Below are 24413 nucleotides of genomic sequence, written 5' to 3'. Positions count from 1 at the left end.
TTGGGCAAAATGAGAAACATATTTTTAAAATAATTTGTTTTGTTTTGGTCCTATAAAAAGTTCTAATAAAATTATAGACAATATTTTTCAGTTCTCTAATAGTCTTTCTTCCCATATTGGTGCTCAATTGCTAATCTTCCAATTCAAAATTTGGAAATTTCAGCCCTTTTAAAACCTCATAGCCTCTTTGCAAATCCAGGAGGGCTTTCAAATTCTGCTGGACATCATCGGCTGGACATCGGGAATCACCAGAGGAATTTTTTTAAATGCAGATTCCAGGGCCCATTACAGATCTACTAAATTAGCATATCTAGGGATGGGCCCTAAGGATCTATGTTTTTCAAAGCTCCCTTGATGATGACTTTTGTGAAGTCAGGTTTAGAAGTAATTGCGCCCAAGGTTGGCTTAAAGATATACACCCTGGATGGTGTATGTGGTTCCACCCTACTATGACAGATGAGTCACGTCGTATAGTTCCAGATGTTCATCCTGCCAGAAGAATATTTGAGGATCGAGCTAGTTTAAACCAAGCCAAAGAATTTGGAAACACTATAGAGGTTTCCCAAACCAGCCCTGCTCACTGACCCTCTGTCCTTTGAGGACACTTTTTGGGTTACAGCCAGCTGTAGGCTCAGAGCCTCATATGTCCTAGTTGTCCCATACAGAACAGTTAATACTGGCCAGCCCTGAGTAATCCTTAACAGTGCCCCCTCTCATGCTCAGAAGTGTCCCGGATGGAAAGAAAAATTATGTGGTCATGAGTGAATTGACAATTACCTGTCACTGATTCTTGTACCTGAAATGCACTGGAAGTCCCTATTCTTAGTTGAAAGGGCAAAATTTCCACATCGTAGACATGTCGTGCTTTTCTTTCCTCTCCACTGTCTGATATTACCTCTCTCCTGCCTTCACCATCGCTCCCGTCAGGCCGCACTGTCACTTGGAGGAGGAGCCCGTAGCAGCCAAACTACTCTACCCTCAGGCCTTAGTTTCTCCCCTTGCAGCACGGGTTAATAACACAGACATCCTTCCATCGCATATTTTGTCAGCTACTTAATCAAAGAGTAAAATGTTTGAAATAGTTTAAACTATTTTTCAGGAAACCAATATGGCATGCTTTCACATGAATCATTGTTTAGGGTGGGGGAATTGTTTTTAATTTTGCCTTAAAGGAAATCTGCATGATCCATGTACTATGTGACTACCAAGGGAATTAACTGGTACAACGGATTTACACCTGCACAGAATGCACATTTCCTGCCTCTAGTGGGAATGACGTTGCTGTTTTAGATGTAAAATACATCTTGTTTTCTTTATTGAAACTTGAGAAAATGTCTTTTGTTGGTCATTATTTGATGACAGGGGAAGTACATATTTCTAAGGACACAGCCAAGCTTCCTCTTAGCCACTATCAGCTATTTAGGTGATAAAGAGCAAGGCACAATACATTTTAATGGTGCGCATATGTGCTTAATCTCACAGCAATTTAAAAGTAAACATTTTTAAAGGTATATTCAATATACAAACCTTTCCTGAGCCCAGCAGGAATATTACAGTACAAATGGACATCGATAGATTCTACATAAAGGTAAATTCTATCTAGCGATTGCACTGGGTCATATCATGTATGTTGCAGGTATCAAACACATTTTCTCATTTACAGTGATTAACTGGAAAAGATGCCTATTTCTGGACTATTTTCTCAAGTAGTGAGAAAGTAAGAGATTGGGAGGAAAAGAAGCAAAAAAATCACAAGGCTCCTTCTCTCTGACCTGCCGCTTGCTCTGTGCTGGACCGGGCTTTGCACATGCCAACTCCAGGATCCCTGCATCCGTTGCTTTGCACAGTGCTGCCATGTCTGGTGATGCACTCAATGCTTCTGCCCCCAAGGGGTTTAGAGTTTAATGGGAAAGCCCATATGTAAACAAATCTGAGTAAGGTCATGTAACTAAGGGATGGGCCATAACTGGGCACAAAGCAGAGAATTCTCAGCAGACTCCAAAGCCAAACATGTGTTCACCAGACACTAGAGGCAGTAAAAGGGATCCAGGTAGAGCAACGGTCCCCAACCTTTTTGGCACCAGGCACCACTGTTCCTATGTGAATCTACTGCCCGATGATCTGAGGTAGAGCTGGGGCAGTGATGCTAAGTGCTGGGGAGCGGCTGCAAATACAGTTGAAGTTTTGCTTGCTTGCCTGCAGCTCACCTCCTGCTGTGTAGCCTGGCTCCTAACAGGCCACAGACCGGTACCGGTAGTAGAGGGAACAGCTGGAGCAAAGACCCAGAGATCTCAGGGTGGCTGGCATACTCTGGAAACCAGGTCAGCGTGGCCAGAACAAGGGGCATAAGCAGGAGCCATTCATCAGCAGTGTTTTTGTGCCCAGCCAAGGCATTTGTTCCCTTGTGGACCGCAGTGACCCACCTAGGCGATTTTAGGCCACAAATTGACCTGATGACATATGGCCTATAGTAATAGAAAGGCCTAACTTCAGTGCAGTGAACGAAACCAAGGGGTGTTAAATGTATAGATAGGGGTGAAACAGGAGAGGGTCTGCTTCCTCCACCACTTCCTACAGCCTAGCTCAGCGGTACAGATTACTTACTCCTCCAATGGCCCTTGGAAGAGGACGCTATTGTTATTACTCACAATCATATTCATTTTGCAGATAAGGAAACTCAGGCTTAGCCTTTGGCTCAGGATTACATAAGTAGGAGGTGGTAAACTCAGAGTTAGAACCCAGATAGTGAGGCCCCAGGGCCCAGGTTCTTAAGCACAGTGCTCCAGTGCTTCTCTGTAATAATTGATCATGACCCAAGCAGACAGTGATGTCACTATTGTGCCAAAAAGATGGCTGTATTTCAACAGTGGGTGGGCAGTGTTTGGCAAGAGGAATTCCAGAAGTCTGTTTTCAGAGTGACGAGCCTATAGTTCTAAGATCAGATTCTAGGTCCTGGCCGAGGGTTGGAAAAAGGAAAGAAGGAGCAATGTAAAGATGAAGGTAAAACCCTAGGCCTCAGTAAGTGTGCAGGATGGGTGAGTTCTGAACAAGACAGGGAGGGTCAAGTCCCAAAGACCAAAAGTGAGGTACGAAGTGGGGGTGTGGTCTCAGTGATTAGAAGTAGAACACACTCTTAGAACCAGACAAGCTTCAATGCTGGCTTGCGTTGAATTGCCTGAGTCTTTAAAGCACCCTGTTTGCCCAGGACGGCCACAGCGCCGTCCTGCCTAGATGTGCTGAAGGGGTAAGATGTCAGAGAAGGAAGCAGGGCCTCATAAGAACTTTGCATTTACAGCTTTTTTTAAGGCTTTCGGTTTGCCTGTTGGTTTTCTACAGACTTTTGTGCCATTACAGCAGTACACTGTAAAAATAGGAAACAATTGAGAAAAATCAGTCTTATGCTAGTGGAAGAAATGCCTATTCAACCCTGAAAGTGGTTTCTCTGAGACTTCCTCCCTAGTAATTACGTATTTGTTCTCAAAAACAAATGCCAGAAGTAAGGAACAGACTTAATAGTGCATTTTACAAGGCACCATTAATCTCTCAGAAGAACAATTAAATCACGGCTCACTGCTTGCCTATATTTTCTGTATATTAGCAGTAATAAATATAGCTGAAAATGGGCATATCAGAATATGTCAAGGAAATAGAATTGCATTCATTGGATTTCATCGCCAATTATTCTGGTTAGGCCAACAGAGCTCTCATCCTCACCTGCTCCTGAACACCAGGCATTTTAGTATGGAAAAAATGATTTGTTCAGAACAGTTCATAACTACTAGTTCACACAACTGTTTTTGGTAAGCCAGTTTACTACTCTAGTTATAAAGGTAGGAATTGGAGTCATTCTAAGACAATGCGCTCCCCAGAAAGGCTGTTCGACAACTATTTAGGAAGCATTTACTCCATACCAGGTAAGGAGAATGCCACGAGCCCTGCTGCACAACCGACAGCCGCAGCTACCTGCCAAGGCTCACCTCAGGTGTCTTGTCTTCTGTCACCTTTCCCTGACCTCCTTCATCAGAAATGGTCATCTCTCCTTTTGGCTTCTGCCACATTTTGTTTTTTATTTCTATTTTAGCATGTATCGAAGCCTTCTGAGTATTCGGCTTCTCTTTCCCCATTTCTCTTCTCACTTCACGCCTGAATCCCTGAAAGCCATTCACTGCCCACCCCAGGGCCCCGACTGAGTCAGTCTGTAGTCAGAAAATGGACGTCAAATAGAATCTGCTTTAAAAAATCTGAAATTCTTATGTAAGTAACTGAAGGTCTCCTGTGAGCAAAAAAACTGTCTTCCTTTGGCCCTTTTCTCTATAAAAACCACATTTAAAATCTTGTAGAAAAAAATTAAAATAATTAATAAAGAAATCCAAAACATTCACTCTATTTACTAAGACAAAGAGATAACATCTTCTATTATGTGTACACATTCAGATTTTTGTTTTAATTTCCGGTTTGAGGACGACACACATAATGTGTCTCCCAAGGCTTTCAGTAAGCAGGCTGTGGCATCTTGGGGCCTAAAGGATAAGGCTAATCTTCTAGGTATCTAGGGGCCTGGGCAGGCTACAAGAGAAGTCCCCAGTCAGACCCCACCCCACCACACTCCCTACCCCTGCCGCGTGCCCCTAGGCAAACGGCAGAGGAATGACTAGGTCAGGAGACAGCCTGAGGGAAAAATCCAAAACTTTCCATGCCTCTTCTTTCTTTTTGGCTTTATGACTTCTGGATGTTAAGTACACGGAGCTCTGGAGCTCTGAGGTTTTACTAGCTGGGAGGTGGTGACCATTAATCCACTTTTCCAACTGCAGAGATGTTTCTTTGTACCTCAGAGGTGGTCTCCCATAGATCTCAGATGTCTCCTCAGTAAAAATAAAACAAAACAGGCAAATGCTTAACTGTGTCTTGAAGGGGTTAGACATCACTTATTTTATCATTGATATCTGTGCCAAGTGAATTATTAGCTCCCTCTTCAGATATGTTTCTTTCTCATCTCCTGTGTTAGGAGGTGGATTTATTGTAATATGTACAAAAGTTAAGACTTGTCACTTTGACCCCCAATTGTTTCTCTATCAACAAGCTAAATATAGGAAATCAGGATCATTACTCAGTTAAGAATATGTAGGAGTAGGAAGTAGCCATAAGCAAAGGGTGATGATGTCTAATGTGAATTTTAGGTGTGATTGGTATCTGATATACACCCAGGAACACAGTCCTTGCACAATGATATTTTATCAATGAATAGAATGAATAAGTTAAGAAGACTCTCAACTTACAAATGACACCAATTACAATGACCTTGTTAGCATCTGCGATAAAAATAACATCAAAGTGATTTTGAAAAATTACAAATAGCCCATAAAAATAAGATAAAGACCAATACAAAGTAAGATATGTTTTACAAGCAGAAACAAAATGTAGAGATAGTAAGTAGGAAAACAAATAGGTAAATTAGGTAAATATGTGAAAAATAAGAAAATATCAGGAGAAGGTTGTCATTTCTGTGGGGGCTTGTGATGGGGAAAACCAAAATGTTTGGTGAGCATAATGGATATGGACTCCCTTGTCATAATTCCACACCCTCCAAGGGACCAAGTTCTCCAGAGTGAAAATCATTACTGTTAACTTGCCCTTAAATGCACCCACCACACTCCATATCCCCTAGGGATATAGGGTACCCAAACTGAGTCTGCCAATTGTTCCTAAATATTAAACATCTCAATAATTTAATGACATTTTAAAGGAAGCATAATGAATGGAATCAAAAAGAGAAATGTTACAAACAAGATTCTCTACTTTATTTGCTAGCGATTAAACTTATTAAGAATGGATTCCTGTTTAGATCTTATGAGGGAGGTAGAGATGCTGAAAAGATCCTAGGGAAGAGCTAAAGGAAGGAGAAAAGGGAAGAAAGAGACCCCTCAGGAGTGGCTGGGAAGAGACTGTTTTGTCTGGATGATTTGTTAGAAGAAATGGAAGGCAACATGGACGACAACTGCCTTTGGTTTTGCCAGGTTATTACGAGACTTACAAGAAAAATACTGGTAAGACACAATCACCATCCAGACAAGGAGAAAGGAGGAAAGGGTGTGTGCTTAGTTGTTTTTTTTTTTTCCTTTTAAGTGTTAATTTACATGGGAGAAGAAATACCAAGTAATGAATAGTTAATTTTAGAAATGTGTCACAAGGGGTTGCTTTATAATAGTTGGGTGTTAAATTCCTTACTTGCCTGTGTAACTTCTCAAATCCTTCTACCACTACAATTACAATTTAGTGTATGACAGCATTGATGCACAGCCTCATAATTAAGCATAGGTGTACGTACGAACACTCTCCTCTATTCCAGCAGGACACCTGGTTCGTTTGGGGGTAAAGAGGAGTTGCTGTGGCAACTTAACAGTGGTTGAGAATGCAAGTGGTAAACATCTGAAAGTAGAACACTGCAAAATGCGTGCATTGTATGTACCAAAAGGTCAGTATGAAACATTATCTTTTTGGCAAGCCTGCCCATCCACTCCCTCCTACGCGTTGCATATTCACACAATTTTGCAGCTTGTATAAATCCCTATTGTGATTTAAACTCATGAGAGAGTATGGTTTCTGTAAAGGGTGGCTGTTTTGTTACTTTAGACCAGTGGTTCTGTACCCTGGCTGCAAATCATCTGGGGAATGTTTAAAAATACTGTTGTGCACACTCCATTCCTAGAAATTTTGATTGAATTGGTCTATGATGGGGTCAGACAGAGCCTATGTATTATTATTTTTCTTTTTTCAAAGCTCCCCAGGCAATGCTAATGTACAGCTAGAATTGAGTCTCATTTAGACTCTCAGAATTGTTTAATAATAAAACTGTACCATGATAAAACTTTTAGGATCATAAGGGCACAGTGAGAAAATTCATGCTTCTCTATGTCCTCATCTGGGGGAGTCCTTAGCATGTTATTGGAATATGATATTTGTCACTCAAATTCCTATTATACAAATACTTTCTGGAACTCTACTGTAGCAACTTCATTAGACTTTGTACATGGGTATAAATCACATGTCACTTAGGTAATTTAAACTTGTCATTTTCCCCTTTTCCTTTTTTTCATCTTTTTTATTCCCCAAGAGGAAAATCAACTGGTGTCAGAATGTCATTTCCAGCCCCTTTTTTCTACCTGGGTTCATGGCTCAGGCATACTAGGAATGGGACTGACAATATATACTGTTTTTTCCAAATGGTACAACAAAATTCCTGTGTTGCCAGTGGCCACAAGAAGCTTCACTGGACCTACGAACAGGCAGGCATCCTTCATTTATCCAGTGCCTGGCAGAGAGGAGGGGCCCTCAAGTCACTGAGAAGTGCTTTCTGATGCCAGTCACTCAGAACAGAGTAAGTCTCCTGGACACTGATACTGAGTGTTACTTTGGGCCTTGGAAAAGTCACTTGGACCATCTAGACAGCAGTTTCTCCATCTAGAGCAAACGAGAACTTGAACTTAAAGATCTCTAAGTCACTTTTATTTCTAAAATCTTTGATTTTAATTGACTAGTATTCATAAAAGAACGGAAGCCTATAAAAGATCTTCCTAGAGTTTACCAATTGTCATTCTCACTCTTAATACTCAGGCTGTGGGACTTAAATCATCTTTGAAATACCAAACTATCAACAGATGGCATGCTGACTGCAAATATACCGCAAATAAACATTTGGTGCTGAAGATCAAGAGCTGGAGTTCATTTTCCCTTCTCATCTGGGCTCAGAACTCTGTGGTCTTCCCTTTTACTGCCATTGCCTCCAAACTGGCTGTTTGTGTTCCGAGATGGATCAGAAAGTCAGTTCTAAAGTTGGTTACAAGCTTTCAGGAATTTTTTTTTGTAACCAACCAATTCCTCTTAGTTCATATAACAGAGAAGTGCATAATTACTTGCAACTTGAGTTAGCGCAATGGTCTTAAAAAGGTCTAGCAAAACAGAAAATGCTTAGACTTTCTGAGTGCTGACAGTTGTCAAATTCACCTAGTTCATGTGGCCACATTTCTGAAGTTCTTTTAACAGGCCATCTGTGAGCAATAGGATCAGATGACTAAGAACTAAAGGGCAGAAGCACTATTAATTTGAGTCATATTTTCCCATTACCCAGCTATAAAGAGTTTGTGTTTCTCTGACCCTTATAAAGTTAAGCAATGAGGGACCTGTATGGTTTTAATCTCATCACTTAGCACCCCAGCTGTATGAGTCTGAGGGTAAACATAAAGTTATTTGAATTCCAGACCACCTGAACATTCTTAGGGAACTCATCAGTTTCCTAAACAAAGCTATGTCAAAATTTGTAGTTTGAACCCGAATTTCATGGTAAGCAGAAACTGAATTATCAGTCTTCCCTGTCAACTTTTGTTCACTCTTTTACCAATATTACTGTGACTGGGTTAGAATAAATGATTGCAATCAATGAATGCAATTAGTAACCCTTCAGCTGGATAACACATTCAGAACTTTCTTAAAGATGTTATCAGGTTGGTGCTCTGGTAAATAGAAGAAATATCTTAGCAAATGATAGCATTCATTCATTCATTCATTCATTCAACAAATGTTACCTGAGTACCTTCTAGGGAGCTTAGAGTCTAGTAGCAGAAAAAAAAATCACACACACTCTCACACACACCCCCTCACGCACACACACGTGCGCGCATATCAGTAAATGTGTGTGATAGGGCAGATAGAAAAAACATCCAGGTGAGAAAAGAGGTGGGGACCAGAAAGGAGTCTTTGAAGAATGAACATTTAGGTTGAGATATTACGAATAACTGAGAGTTAGTCAAGTGAAGAGCGATGGAGGGCGTGTCCCAAGCAAAACTAGCAGCGAGTAGGAAAGCCCCAAAGCGGGAAACGGCTTGAGCCTTTGTCCTGGGAAAAATTATTCAAAATTCCAGTCTAAATTTAAGAAGGTAGTGACTTGGTGAGGTGTAAGAAAGTGATTCCCTCTATTACCTTAAAAATAAAGGAGTACGCCATGGAAGGACACCACGCCTCCTCGGTTGTGATTACTGAGTGAACCTCAACAGCCAGAGGCACTGTCCCCTTTTCAAAGGACACAGAGCCAGCTTATCTTGTCCCGGATATGTTTTCTCATTTCACTTATTCCATCTTCAAAAAGTAGATGATTCATAAATACTGAATGAATGAATTAATTAATGAACTTATGAGGCCACAGTACTACAAACAAAAACTTCTTACAATAGTAAGCAAGCATTCTAGGTTATAAATATTTCTAAATTTCATGTCCTATCTCATTGTATTATATTTGAGTTTCTATAACAGCACTTTTCGACCAGGGATAATTTTCCTTCTCTCTAAAAAACATTCATCAATGTTTGGACATAATTTAGAAGGTGCTGCTGGCATCTGGTGGGTAGAGAATAGGGATGCTACAGTGCACAGGACAGTACCCCCACACTGACCCTAACAACAAAATGCCAATAGTGCCCAGATGAGGAACCCTGTGGTAGGGGTGGGGGCCGTGTCTTGAGAGGCATATAATGGGCAGTGATTATCCTTGCTTAGACCTTACAAGAACCTTGGTGTAGATCCTTTTCCTCACTTGCCAAGCAATGTTCAAACTGCAGAGATTTATTTCCTTCATTTTCTATCTGTTTAATAAACAGAGTCAAAGCACGGGAAGGAAAAATATTCTAGCAGTGAGGTAAGATGAAAGCTATTAGTAACTCTAATGTGACTTAACTGAATGGTAGGAAACAACTTCTACCATCAGGAAGTGAACTTGGAAAACTGAAAAGAAGTTAATAGTGTTTAAAAAGTGTCGGTTCAAACAAATGTCTGTGTGAACCAATGGATAGCCTGCAAATGGTGAAGACGTTTTGTTTCTTGTGTCTTTGATAGAATGGAAAGAGCTTTTATTTTCTTGAGTGTGGTAATCATTCATATTTGTCCCATGACACACCTAGAAGTTTAAAGAATAACAAACTCCCAACTGTAAACAGAATTTTGCGAGCGAGGAAGGCCTCTGGATAAATCTTTATAGTTGTATGTTTGGATAAAATAAGGTTTCCATGTGTTAAACAGTGCAGGACTTTTCTATTTGGGAAGAGAACTCTCAACACATGGAAGGGCTGTAGTTATTTTTCCTCAAGGATGGCTACATAAGTGCCCCTAAACACTGCTCCTCCCTGTTCAAGTTCAATGCTTCTGTTGCTAGCCCCGTGTGGCCTATTTTTACGCTTTTCACTATTTCATGTCACTTATTTGATATAACTCAATATCAAGAAGTACTACCAAATTGATACCAGCAGCCTAAAGATCTGAAAAAAGTATCAAAAGATACGCAGCCTGCTTTATACTGAGACATCTTCATCTAGGTGCTTTTTGTAATAATGAAAATATGATGCCATGTGGACAGGAGAGATGGTTCCAGGTTCTTAAAGAAGACTCATGGCCAGCTAGTCTCACATACACCAGATGTGCTTTTATGTTCCCATCCAGGAGCCCCATAAGGAAAGGTGGGCAGCCTACTTGTGGAGGTGTGAAAATGCTCTAGAACTCTGCCATCATCTCATTCATCAGGATAGTTTCTAGCAATTTCAAAGGGATGTATACATATTCATTTCCTAGGACTGCCTTAAAAAGGTTCACAAACCAGGTGGCTTAAAGTGATAGAAATTTATAGTCTCACAGTTCTGGAGGCTAGAAATCCAAAATCGATGTGTCAGCAGGGCCATGCTTCCTCAGAAGCCTGCAGGGGAACCCTTCCTTGTCTCTACCTTGTTCCTGGGGCTCTGCAGCAATCTGGCATGACTTGGCTTGCAGTGACACAACTCTAGTCACACGGCCCACCCTCTTTGTGGCCTTCACATTTCCACCTTCTCGTAAAGACTCTAGCCACATTGGATAAGGGGCCAACCTTGCTCCGGTATGACTTCATCCTAATCACATCTATAAGACCAGTTCCAGAAAAGGTCATATTCTAAGGTACAGGGGATTAGGCCTTCAATATATCTTTTGGAGGGAGATTCAATTCACTGCATAACAGGAGGTAAACTAGGAATGTATATCTTTGCTGTAAAAATAGGAAAATTTAGCTTAAATTTTCGAAGTATAAAGCAAATCCTAGGATAATTGATACTCCTTTCTAAGGAGAACAAAAGATGGAGACACCTGTTGGTTACCTTCAAATGAAAGGAAAGAAAAAATAAAGCAAAAAGGAATTAATCTAAAGTGAAGAGAGTTCCATCAAGTTGGTGTTAGTGCTACTTTCTAGCAAATCCAGGTGCTCAGTCAGCTGAGGCATCTTCTCCCCAGGGCATACTTGGTCACTGTGTGCCTCATGTTTGTAATAAACTCCTGAAGGCTGACGCACTTGCTAGAGATGAGCTAATCCTGCTTGCTCACTTAATGGCAAAATGCAAAAAAAAAAAAAGCAGCGACTTGAATGGTTTCAGAAATGCCAAGAGCTTCTCCTTTTCCAAAACATCTCCTCTGTCCTTCTGACACTGTTACTGAAATCTGACATTTTCTCACAGTTCTATGAGGTAGGTATTATTATACCTGCATTTTACAGATTGGAAACTAGGCACAGAGAAGTTCAGTAGCATAAGTGGGATAATACAGCAAAGTTGGGATTCAAATCCAGTCACCAACCAGGTCACCATATTGCTTTCAACCAGGTCACTATATTGCTTTCCAAAAGTAGGGGGCAAAACAGCAACTAAATTATTATCATTCTTATCAGGTCCTCTCATGCAGCAGAGAATGATGCTTATGGCAGCTTTTGTTTCTCAAAGTGTCCTCCCCAGACCACTTGCATCGAAATGGGGGGAGAAGGTACAGATACCTGGACCCTATCCTCAGAATATGATACAGAATCTCAGGAATCTTCATTTTAACAAACATCCCCAGAAAATTCTTCAGTTTACTAATGTTTGAGAACCACTGGCCCTAAAGGAATGGAATAAGGAAAAGTAACAGTTTTATGATAAACCAGGAAAAGCCAGGGAGAGATGAGAAAGCCATGGGGACCCCGGTCAGTCAAATCACCGAGGGTTCCTGGCCAGAGAGAAGCTTGATTGCCCGAGAGTGAGAGCAACATTAAACATAGTCTGACAGCGGAAGAAGGCCAGCTGCATCCTCTTAGTTTGATCATACACCCTTTCCTGGTGGAAATGGTTATTTGCTGTCAGGGGAGGCATTATCTCCTAGTTTGGATGGAAAGTTTGGGTGCAGGCAAGGGAGAGCAACCAGAGAATGTGGATTCAGAAATCCCTATGTGACTGTTTGAGTGAGCAGGTTTGAACAAACAGAATGGACTTTGGGGTGGGGTTAAAGAGTGTGGTGTGATGGCAGGAGAACTGAATGAAGAACCAAGAGAACTGAATCCTGGTTTGGTCCAACCACTGATTATAATCTCCCAGAGGCTCAGTCTCCTCGTCTATAAAATGGAGGAAATAACATCTGCCTTGCAGGTCTTCACATACAGGATGTGATGTGAACCCCTTAAGGTATATAGTGTCCATAATATAAATTATTGCTATTCCAAGTCCTCTGTGAAAAGTCCGCCTCAGAATCTATCTGCCCCCTCAACACCTGAATCCATTAATGATGCATAAAAGACAATTGGCACTGATGCTCTGCCTTGCTCTGTGCATCCACCTGCACTCCTATCGAGAAAGAAAACAGTCACCTAAATTCATTCTAAAGTACAAATTACTTGTAGGCCTCCTTTCCTGCAGTGGGGACACATATAAACACGTGGATGCGCATGCGTGTGCGTGCACACACACGCACACAATGAGAAAAGTGTCGACTAGAGGCACCAAAGAACAGATTTACTCTCTTGACCCTACCCCTTCCTGCTGGGGCACTTTGCCGCTGGTCTCCTGCAGGGCAGGGCCAGGCTGCTCCTCTGCTTCTACCCCTGCTTCCTCTTGGAGGCTCCTCCTCCTCATCTCCAGTGTGTGCCCCCTGCTTTGGGGCCAGGTCTACAGAACTGTAGTTATTCAGATCATTGGAGCAAAACCTAACCAAGCAAACACGCTTTAATCAGTATTTTCTAAGTCATTTTTCCTTGAAGGTGAAGACCTGATTTGAATATCTCCTTCTTCTGTGGGCTTTCTGCGTCGCTCAGATCACCTAAATGATAACCAACCCTCCACTTCATTTTGGTCAGAATGGTCATGGTATTATAGAGCTATGGTGAATAAGAAGATCATTTTAAACAAAATGAGATATGAAAAAAATTAATTAATTAAAATATACTTGTGATACTAGGCAAAGAATTCATAGAAGATAATATGATGATTAGTGAAATGTTATATATGCCTACATCCTTTCAGTGGATAGTTATAGCTCCTTTAAAGTATTATTCATATTGAAGAAATACTTTTTGCTAATTAATGTGTGCCTAGTACTACTAGGTATTGTGGAGGATACCAAGATGGGTGCAAGAAGCACAGACCTGCCCCAAACTCTGGTTTGGTCCAGTCATTTATTAGTTAAGTGACTTTTCCTTAATAGGAATATAGAAAACTATTTTCCATTCTTATTGTGAAAATAACCTAGAACTTCACGACTTTCTGAAAAGAAGGAGGTGAGTGAAATACGGCACTATAAATGTAAAATATTATTATTCTGAGCCCTCTGTAATGTCTGGAAAGCAGTAAGAGGGAGATCAGTCCACAGGGACAGGCTCAAAGGTTCTATCTAGAGGCCCAGGCCAGGAACTGCAGATCCCCTGCACATCCCCCACCCACCCACACACACCCCAACCCTCTTGCTCACAGAGGTAGGTAAATACCCATTTTTTACCCCCTCCAGATTGGAACCCTGATTAATAATGCCCCCCTTCCTTCCTCCCCAAGGGAGAATCCTATGCTCTTGTACATAGTACTTACCACTTCGAGGCAGCACAAACATGTCAGTATCCCCGCCGGAGTTTACATGTTTCCCTGGGCTGTGTGTGGATCCTCTGGGAATCTAAGTAATTGCAGACATTACAACACTATCCAGGCCGCTTCTTTTCAGTCAGGGCTGTAAGAACACTGTAGCCTTTTCCCCTGTTGGTGCCAGTTTGGCCCAGTAAACACGTGGGTATGTGCCCTTGCCCTTGACAGAACACATGGGCATTAGAGCAAAGTTTCTGTGTTCTGGTAACATTTCGCTGTGCTAGTTCTTTATACTCATACACTCACACACAACATGTAATCCATTGACTTCAAAGGCTGCTCAACATGTTGGGAAGATGAGTGAGAACAGTGAAAGGAGTTTGAAATTAGTCTAAACCCTCTTTCTGTCCCACCGGGTTTGGTGCATACATTAGGATTTTAAAAGTGTGTATTTCATTTCTTAAAACTTGCATTTGTTTATACTGGGTTTAGAATCATGAAAATAAATCAGGATTTCTATTGCCAGTTTTTGTGTTTTTCGTAATAAACAATAGTCATTCACCCTTGTCCAGTAATACATGTTTAATAGGCTTAAATTAGGAAAAGCTTTGCAAAGAGATTTCCATTCATTATCCACCAACTTCCAGATGTCATCCAGCACAGGAGGCGCTCCCAGAAAGAAGCGGGAAGTGAAACAGGGCTTTGAGGCATGGAGGGTAAAGAGAGGCATAGACAAAAAGGAGCGGTCACTAAATCCAAATGGGGCATGGCATCCCCTGCTCTTTTGCTTGAGAAAAAAAAGAGAAGTCTTGTTTAAACTACAGATTCCCCAAGCCCCACCTCAGAGGGTCTGATCTGAATCTGAAATGGAGCCTGAGCATCTGCATTCTAGCAAGCACTCCACGCCCATCCCCACAGTTGACTCCTTTGTCACACTGCCCCTACTGAGAACTCCTGGGAACTGAGGACCCCTGTGTTAGTGCATTATAATCAAGAGTCCAGATTCAATGACAGGTTTTCTAGATGGAGCTGGGTCTTAGTCTTTGGTGCATATCTTGGTATAAAACCAAGCCACTTTACATGTATGAGCTGATTGTGCTATCGACACCCTAAAACTTTTCTGATGTTTTATTTAACATGCATTGTAGAAAGTTGGATATGTTGTATTTCTTTCTCAAACATTTCTGGACTTTGCCTAGAACCAAATCCCTGGGTATTTATACACACATTTCTATAAACATGAAAACTGAATTAACTAGTAGAAGAGAGCAATGAAATAGAAAATAAGAAATGATAATCAAAATGAAGGTGGTTGTTTTGTAATTGTATTAGTTTCCTATAGCTGCATAACAAATTAACCCAAAATTTCATGGCTTGAAAGAACAAACATTTTTCATCTTACAGCGTGTCAGGAATTCAGGTGTGACTTAGCCGAGTGGTTCTGACTCAGGGCCTCTCACAAGCTGCAATCCAGCTGTCAGTACTGGAGACGTCTCAAGAGCCAACTGGGAGAGACCTGCTTACAAGCTCACTCACATGGCCAATGGCAAGATTCAGTTCTTCCCATACTGTTGGACAGAGGACCTCAGTTTCTCATGGTTGTTAGACAGAGTCCTCCTTCAGTTTCTCCATAGGACAACTCACAACGTGGCAGTTGGCTTCCAGCAAAGCAAGTAAGAAGAGAGCAAAAACAGGAAGCAAGTTGGATGGTCTTTTATAACCTAATTTTGGAAGTAACACCGCATCACTTTTGCCATGTTTTGTTTCAAAGCAAATCACTAAGTCCAGCCCACACTCAAGGGGAAAGCATTAAACAGGGCATGGATACCAGGAAGTGGGGAAGGGGAGAATCATGTGGAGCCATCATAGGTGCTGTCTACATAGAATACATTCATGTGTTTCTTTCATGATCAATTTATAATCCTATCATTTTTTTTTTTTTTTTTTGCTAAAACTAAATGTTAATGTAAAGCAAATATTTTCTGATATGAGTTTGGCAGCATATTCTGGAATAAAATCTAATAGTATTTTGAAGTTACATTGAAGTTAAACATTGAATTCAGGTTTCTAAATGGGGAGATATACACCTACTATGTCAACCAACAGGAAATAGTGTTTAGTTACTGTATCACTTAGGAATGCTTTCTGCTACAGGTAACTAAAAATCTGAATAGCTCGAACCTTAAAAATAAGGATATATATGTCACATAAGTAAAGTCTAGAAATGGACAGCTACTAGCATTGTTTTTACAGCTTGATAGTGGCAAAAGCAGCATCTTCTATATTCTTGGCCTTTTAATCGTGCATGTCATTTCATGGTCACAAGATGACTTCTCTACATTAAGGCTACATATCATATTCTAAGTAGGATGAAAGGGGAAAAGGGCAGCATCATAGGCCTCTGTCTTTTTTATAAGGAAGATAAAGCTTTTCTTAAAGCCACGTCCAGTAGATTTCCACTTAGATCTCATTGGTTAGATGGGGTCATGTGTCTTCCATAAACCAATCACTCACCAAGGAGACTAACATTACCACAACAATCTAGACCAACCACAATTTGTCTCTGAGATCATAGAATTATTGCTATTACCTGGATAATGAAGATTCTGTTGGCAGAAACGTAGGACTGTGGATATTGAGCAGGCAACACATGAGTTTTCTATAAACATCTATGTTGTTATTTATGTGTTCAATGTATCTAATACAAGCACGATTTCCACTTATGAGTCTAAAAAGATATTTTCCCACAGAAACAGAATTCGCAAGCATCATTACTTATAAAATCTTAAATGTACTTAAAGTTTCCTTCTTACAATTTTCTTATTCAGAAATAGAAAGTCCAGATTTTGAGACAAAAAATGACCCCATGTTTTTTTAATCCTGTGTACATATAAAATGTTTTTAAAATATTGCCATAAGATATATTTAATAAGATGTAATCTTCTGAGATTTAGTGCATTAGCCTAGTATTATCAAAACGAAAAACAGATTGCTTTTCCTGACATCTACTGCTAGACTTTTGTTGACTTATGTTTCTGAAACTAGCCTCATAAGTCAATGTTGCACAAAGGTATTTAATGTCATTTATAACAATCTAGCAATATAAACTGTTGACTCCTTTTAAAGCATCTATGAAGACATAGAAAAATCACTGAAGCACATTTATGCCTTTGATCTTGAGGTCTGCATAATGATTCTTGTCATAAGGACAACTTGTTCTGTAAATTATGGAACAGAAAATCAGTTCTTGGAGCAGCAGCTCAATCCCACCTACATCTCTTGTTTTCTGTTTATTTCTTTTGTTTATATTTGTTTTTAAAACAAATCTCTAATTCCTGTTCTGCTCCAAATCTAAAAGAGCAGGTAAAGTTCTGTTCCAGTCAAGGCCTGCCCTCCTATGAGGGATAAGAAGAGTGAATCCCTGAGGAAATGGAACTCCAGAGTGGTAGTTTTGATGAGGGCTAAATCAAACTGATGGTGCATGGGAATCATGAGTACATTGGGATTGTCAAAGAGAGATACCAACATTTACTGAACAATAGACCTGCAGGACCTCTTGAGAGCAAGGTACTATTCAAGTTCAGACACAAGCCTAGCTGCCTTTTGCATTGGCTACAGAATGCAGCAGCCAGAATGAAGACGTGTGGTGGTAGCAGAAGAGGTAGTGGAAGAGGCGAGGACGGTTCCTAAGCCTGAATTCCAATCCTGCGACTGCCATTAAATGGGAAGGTATTCTTGACCCAGTCACCTGACAGCTGTAGCCATCAATTTCTCTATCTCCAGTGGGGCTTTATTTCCTTGGGGATCCCTTTAGCTTTAAATATCTATGAATATGCCGAAGCAACTGTGTTTTGATTGATGTGGAATTTTGAGTTGCCCTTCAATGGAATGACTGATGACTAGCAGAACTTCTTTGGATTCAGTACATTATGAATACATGTCAAAAGGTGTAATGAGGATATTTTATTTAACAGTTTCCTCCAGTTTTCTTCACCCTGGATCGATTTACAGAAATGTCTGTGTTCATGCTGTGAAAAGGACATTTCTCCTAACCTCACACAGAGATACTATTCAAGTCAATACCTTAGAAGGCAATGAGAGGCTTAGGGGAGGCCTAGAGATATGAACGGGCTAGGTGAAGGGATGTGGGGAGAGAGATGGAAGGGAAAATTTCCTAGGGAAGTAATGTGGCGCACAGGGCTGGACATAGGCCTGGGGATCAGGAAGTTAGAGTTCTAATTTCAGATTTTCTACTGATTCACTTGAGATCTTGAGAATGTCTGGCCCACTTAAATTGTTCTGTGCCTCAGTTTCCTGATCTGTCAGTTAGAGTGAGAGTTTTGGGCTGGATGCCCAGACTTGAGAGAACACTCTGTGCAGGGCCATGAAAATACAACCAGCCCCTAAAATGGAAAGCATCCTAGTTACTAAGTGTCCTAACTTAAAATGGAACTGTTAACAAGAGTAATTTTCTTAATAATCAAAATGTGAATGTTTTAGAAAGCACATCTATCTGGGTGAAAATGATGCAAGTAAGACTACTATAAAGCCTTGTCACCCTGGGAATACATAAGCAAAAAGATATCAAATTTGAAGTAGGACAAGTTCCAGCTTTGCTTCTTAGCATTCGCGTAACCTTGAGTGATTTCTTAACCTTCCACATTACCCTCATCTGCAAAATGGGAGTAATGGGATTTATCTCAGAGGGTTGTGGTAGATGATTACAAATGGAAGTTAGTTCTTTTGGTGGGGTTGAATTCACGGCCACTGTATACTTTGCAGCTGGTAGTTTCTCTTATTACAATTGTCTATTAAAAATTTTAGTCATTCAGAGCAAGGAATTTTTTAATGCTTCTACCTACTGAGCATTTACTGTATTGCAGTGCTCTATCCCCATGCTAAGGACTTTATATACATTATTTCATGTACTCTTCATAAAAATCTATTACTATTCCTATTGCAGAAATGGAAGTAGAGAGATACTAAGCTTTATTTCTGGCTCCATTGTGTTTCCTTAACTTGCTTTGTTTTCTTCTTCTCAGCTGTACTTTTAGTATTTTTTTAAGCCTCCTTAAATTTTCAAGACTAGAGCAATAGCTAATTTATTGAATATACTAAGGATGAATCATGCTCACTGGCAGTTTTTTGAAAGCTACCCCGAAATTTTCTAAGCAACTAAAACTTAAGAATTTTCTATACGTTCATTTAAAAATCCTTTATATTTAAGTTTATAAAAATAAAGTTATTATCAATAAATCTTACACACATGCATATGTTTGTAGATATTCACTAATAGCCAATTGTGTATATGATGTACATGACTTCATAACACTGTCCTCCAATACCATGCTGTAGGAATTTCTAATTACCAGTAAGGTCAAATTCAGCAAACTCTTTTTTGTTAATGTGACTTTTAACTGTGAAATATTATAACTGCCTTAGAGAAAATTTTTAAAATATTTCTTAAAGCATATGTGGTATTGAATAATCTGTATCTTTCAGACCAGATTTGAAATTCAAATCCATCTCTTATCTACCTGGACAATTTATTAACATTTTGAACCTCACATTTTTTTTTTATAAGATGAGACTAATATATTCCCAAGTTGCTGTGAGTTAAATGAGAACAGTGTGTGATCATAATAGCCAGTCAACAAATATCAGTAACTATCTCTTCCCTTGGAAAAGTTTCTCAAGGCAGATGTGTTTAAAGTCCATTCCATAAAGAAGTCGGAATCCCCTGACCCAGTAAAATGTTTCCCAACTTCCTTTGATGATAGACTCTTTATTTTCAAATGAAAGTAATGGACCCTCTCCCGTTGTATACTCTAAACATAGGTACCTATTTCGAAGCATTCATGGGCCACCATTGCCAATCCTTTGACTCAAATTAAGAATGCCTGCTCTAGTGTATTAATTTTGACTTCACCAAAGTTCCTGAGAATTAATTGTTTCACCAAATCCTCTTAGAGAACAAAATCATCTTTAAAAAATAAAATTATTTGAGTATCTTGCATTTGAATGAAGAAAAATAGCTTTGGGAAAATGCAGTGTTAGAACAAAACCCCATAGTAGGCAAATAAATTACACAGAAACTTTGTTAAAGAATTGATCTGACTTGCCACATATTTCGTACAACCTTTTAAAACACAGATAATATTTATTTCTGAGTCTAGATCTAAAGGAGCAAAGAAAAAATTAGAATGACAATAAATCTATCTCATTCATTTACATAATTGTGGACATACCATTTTTACATATTACATTATTAGGAATCGAACACCAGATCAAGAAACAGAATGTTGTACAAAATAAACTTTAACTATTGGTAAGCATCATGTACTTTTTCCAAGAGTTTTATTGTGTTGAATCCACAGTGGCTCCTTAACAATGAGAGGCTCCATGGATTCACCCAAGTTTTCCTTCTCTAATCCTGAGCTGAGCTGTATCATGGCTTACAGGTATCAACTTGTTTGGATTTCAAACTACATTAGATCCCTTCATATATTTGCCAATGCCAAGCAGCTGAGCTGACTCTGTCTCACTCTTCTGGGAGTAATTTTTTTATCTAATGTTTTGTCTATACAAATCCTTCCAGAGGGATGAAATCTCCTGAGAATTAATCATTTAGGTGAATATGTACTGTGGGAAAACATGCTACTGGGAAAGGGGCCAAGTCTTCATTCTGGCCCCACCTTCGTTGTGTGTATGACTTCAGCAAGTCACCTTTGCCTCTCTGAACCACTGTATCTTCTTTTGTAAGATGACAGCCTACTCACTGCATCATCCATGCTTGTACTTGGGACCTTGCTCATACCATTTCCAAAGTCCCTTCTTCCTTCCTTTCCAATCATACCCCATTTTTCAAGCCCTGTTCAAGACCCCAAACAATCCTGTAAAGACTTCTTGAGTTCTCTCAGCTCACAATGTTCTAATTTATCTAAAGGCAGGAATTTTATCATATCCATTTGGTTTCATCTAGAGTAGTACTTTTCAGCCTTTCACATGGCAAAGAAACACATGGAGAACATGTTAAAAGTTCCCCCTGGATTCCACTCCCCAGAGACACAATAACGCGGGGCCTAAATATCTGCTTTTCCAACAAGTTCCAAGGGATGCTGATGTTGCTGGGTGCCTTCAAGTATCTCACACAGAACCTGCACATAAAAGCTAATATATATATATATATATATATGGATGCTCAGTAGTGGGTTTTTTTCTTTTCTTCTATTTCAAGCTCATATTCTGTCACTTATTCCTTTTAGATTGATTTTGAAGATGTGATTGCAGAACCAGAAGGGACACACAGTTTCGACGGCATCTGGAAGGCCAGCTTCACCACCTTCACTGTGACGAAATATTGGTTTTATCGCCTGCTGTCTGCCCTCTTCGGCATCCCTATGGCACTCATCTGGGGCATTTACTTTGCCATTGTTTCTTTCCTGCACATCTGGGTAGTCGTACCGTACATTAAGAGTTTCCTGATTGAGATTCAGTGCATCAGCCGTGTCTATTCCATCTGCATCCACACCTTCTGTGACCCACTCTTTGAGGCCACTGGCAAAATATTCAGCAATATCCGTATCAACATGCAGAAAGAAATATAAATGACATTTCAAAGATAGAAGTCTATCTGATTCTTCTTTTTCTCCTTTTAATTTTCTCGGTGCCAATTCCAAGTTTTAAGTTGCGAGTACAGCAACAATATATAAGTGAATTTTCTTGGTTCAGAAAAAAGAAATCACTCTCTCAGTTTTCAGAGCTATTATTTATCTCTTCTGAGCGATTTTATCTATTTTTTTTTTTTGGTGGTCTAAATTTTTTAAACTCATTTAAAATGTTTTCCTTACATTTTTATTTGCATGTAGATCATTGTTTTATTGCCTGAAATATGATTCTATTGTTAAAAGATAATTTGAGAGAAATATGAAGAACTGAGGAAGAAAAATGAGAACCAACAACCTCAAATGCCTATTCTAAAATGATCATTTTGTAATAAGGGAAGAATTCCAGGCTATGGCCATTAATTGTACAGGTATGTGGGCTGGTTTTAAGCAGACTCTTCCCTCACTATCTGAAGTGTTAGCAATTGCTGCCATCCACTTTAATGATCCAGTGGGATCTAGTGATCTTTATCAAATTAGAAAACATACTCTGCCTTCACATGATCCAACTAATGCCTTACCCTTCTTGAAATTTTAACCTGTGATACTTTCTGTGCCAGAATATTTCTTATATAGATAATGAGACCTCAAGTGCCTTCCTGTTCATCACAGTTTCCTTTACAAATAAGGTCCAACTGGTCAGCTTACATTAGATCAGCAACCTTCCTAGAGACCAAAATTAGAAAATACATTACCGAGTTCTTCATGCTTGTTTCTGACTGTGAGATAGAGTTGGATGAAGTTCCTGTCTGCACTTGATCATGCAACATCTTTATCCATATGGAGTATGATCCACATCAGCCCCATGAAATGAAGTAAGGTGAACAAATGGGCTGAGCCCTCTCTGGGCTGGCAGGACTGGAAGCCAACTTTCCCTGCCTCTCATCAGCTGAATGAGGTCAGCATGTCTATTCAACTTCGTTTATTTTCAAGAATAATCACGCTTTCCTGACTCCAAACTAATCCATCACTGGGGTGATTTAGTGGCTGAACATTGTGTTCCCTTTTCAGCTGATCAGTGGGCCTCAGGGGAAGGGCTCATAAAATGGAGGCCATTGTGTGAGACTGTCAGAGTTGTTGCAAATGTGACCCCTTTAAAGTAAAGCACTTGCAAAGGTCTGTTATACTGCGACACATGGCCCCTCCCCCTGCCAGGAGCTTTGGACCTAATCCAAGCATCATTTTGCTCAGAGAGAAGATGGGGGAGGAGGCAGTAATAAAAGATTGAGTAGTTTTGCTGGAATAAATTAGAATTCTTCTGAACTCAAACTGAGGAATGTAAGTTACCTGTAAACCTGAGTCATCCAGAAAGCTGCCTGGTACATCTAAAAGCTTTTTATTCCTCCTGCTCATATTAAGATTCTGTCCTTGGGGAATTTATTTTTAACCTTCAGTTGTGCTTTTACTTTTAGTTTCATACACCTATTGGATGGACGCTGCCTGATTTTTTTTTTTGTCCCTTTCAATTTTCCTGACACTTTAATTACCGACATCTTACCTATTTTGATTGTTTGCATTTAAAACAGACACTGGCATGAACATAGTTTTACTTTTAAACTGTGTACATAACTGAAAATGTACTATACTGCATACTTTTTAAGTGTAAAGATAATTTTATCTTTATATAAGGAAACTCACTTGGGAAATTGCTTTGTGATTCAATCTGTAAACTGCCTATCCCAAGACATGTCTGTTCTACTTAGATGCTTAGTCCCCCATGCAGATCGAGTGCTGTTCCAAAAGATGGCTGAAATTTATATGCTTATTGATATATTTTACACTTTTTTATCCTGCATGTCTGTAAAGGTTATAAATCTACACAATAAAAATGTTTAACAGTTCAACAATCGACTTTATTATTTTTCCCCAAAACAGATGTGTATGTGTTAGTGCCTGTGTGTGCGTGTGTATATATGTATAATGGTTAGTGTGCATGTATATAGTGTGTATACACATTTGTATGGTGTTTTGGAGGGTTGATCTTCCACCTTTCAGCTATCACAAAGTATGTAGGTAGAATATTCTAAGGCCACCATCACCCATGAGGTTACTTTAGATAAAAATTATAATTAATAAGAAAGATTTGTTTAGCTATTTACCCAATGCTTTATTATATGTCATCTGATTTGAGCCCCTAACAACTTTGTGTGATGAGTATTTGTATTCTCCTTTAGAAAATGACACATTCAGGGGGTAATGCCTTGAGTTTTGCCATGTCTTAACCAGAATTTTTTAAAAGGCACATTTCAGAAACAATTTATTTGGGGACCTTGAATAAGTTTATGACCAGAGCTTCTGTATTAGGGTTCTCCAGAGAAACAGAACCAATAGGAAATGTACATATTATATATATGAATGTGTAAGGAATAATACATGTTGAAAGAGATATTATAAGAAATTGGTTTGCCCAATTTTTGAAGGCTAACAAGTCTCAAGATCTGCAAGGTGAATCAACAAGCCAGAGACCCAGGAGAGCTGATGACATAGTTCCAATCCGAAAGCTGGCAGACTCCAGACCCAGGAAAAGCTGACATTTCACTGTTCAAAGACAGGGGGAAAAAACCAAACAGTGTTCCAGTTCAAAGACAGTCAGGCACAAAGAATTCTCTTTTAGGAAAGAATCAGCTTCTCTGTTCTATTCAGTCCATCAACTGATTGGATGAGGCCCACCCACAATGAAGAGAGCAATCTTCATTACTCAATCTACCAATTTAAACCTTTCGCTCATCCAAAACACCCTCACAGAAACAGCCAGAATAATGTTTGACCAAATATCTGGGTATCCTAGTCAAGCTGACACACAAAATTAACCATTGCAGTTTCCAAACAAAACTTTACAGGGGGATCTTCTAATCTCCCTCACCCTGAAATG

General features: G+C 39.7%; 1 protein-coding gene across 4 annotated transcripts in view; it reads left to right on the top strand.

The window, feature by feature from the left end:
- Positions 1-23385, top strand: part of CAV1 (caveolin 1) — a 31613-nt gene extending 8228 nt beyond the window's left edge. For 2 of the 4 annotated variants that reach the window (XM_016119319.2, XM_016119320.2), the window contains exon 3: positions 21143-23385. In XM_016119319.2, the coding sequence (XP_015974805.1) occupies positions 21143-21484 (342 nt within the window). In that variant the 3' untranslated portion in view covers positions 21485-23385. The remainder of the gene's footprint in view (positions 1-21142) is intronic. The other 2 variants (XM_016119318.2, XM_016119321.2) reach the window with 2 other exon arrangements.
- The last annotated feature ends 1028 nt before the right edge of the window (positions 23386-24413 follow it).

The sequence above is a fragment of the Rousettus aegyptiacus genome, unplaced genomic scaffold (assembly GCF_014176215.1).
Source record: "Rousettus aegyptiacus isolate mRouAeg1 unplaced genomic scaffold, mRouAeg1.p scaffold_m13_p_13, whole genome shotgun sequence".
NCBI classification, from domain to species: domain Eukaryota; kingdom Metazoa; phylum Chordata; class Mammalia; order Chiroptera; family Pteropodidae; genus Rousettus; species Rousettus aegyptiacus.
This window is presented reverse-complemented; position numbering and strand designations above follow the sequence as displayed.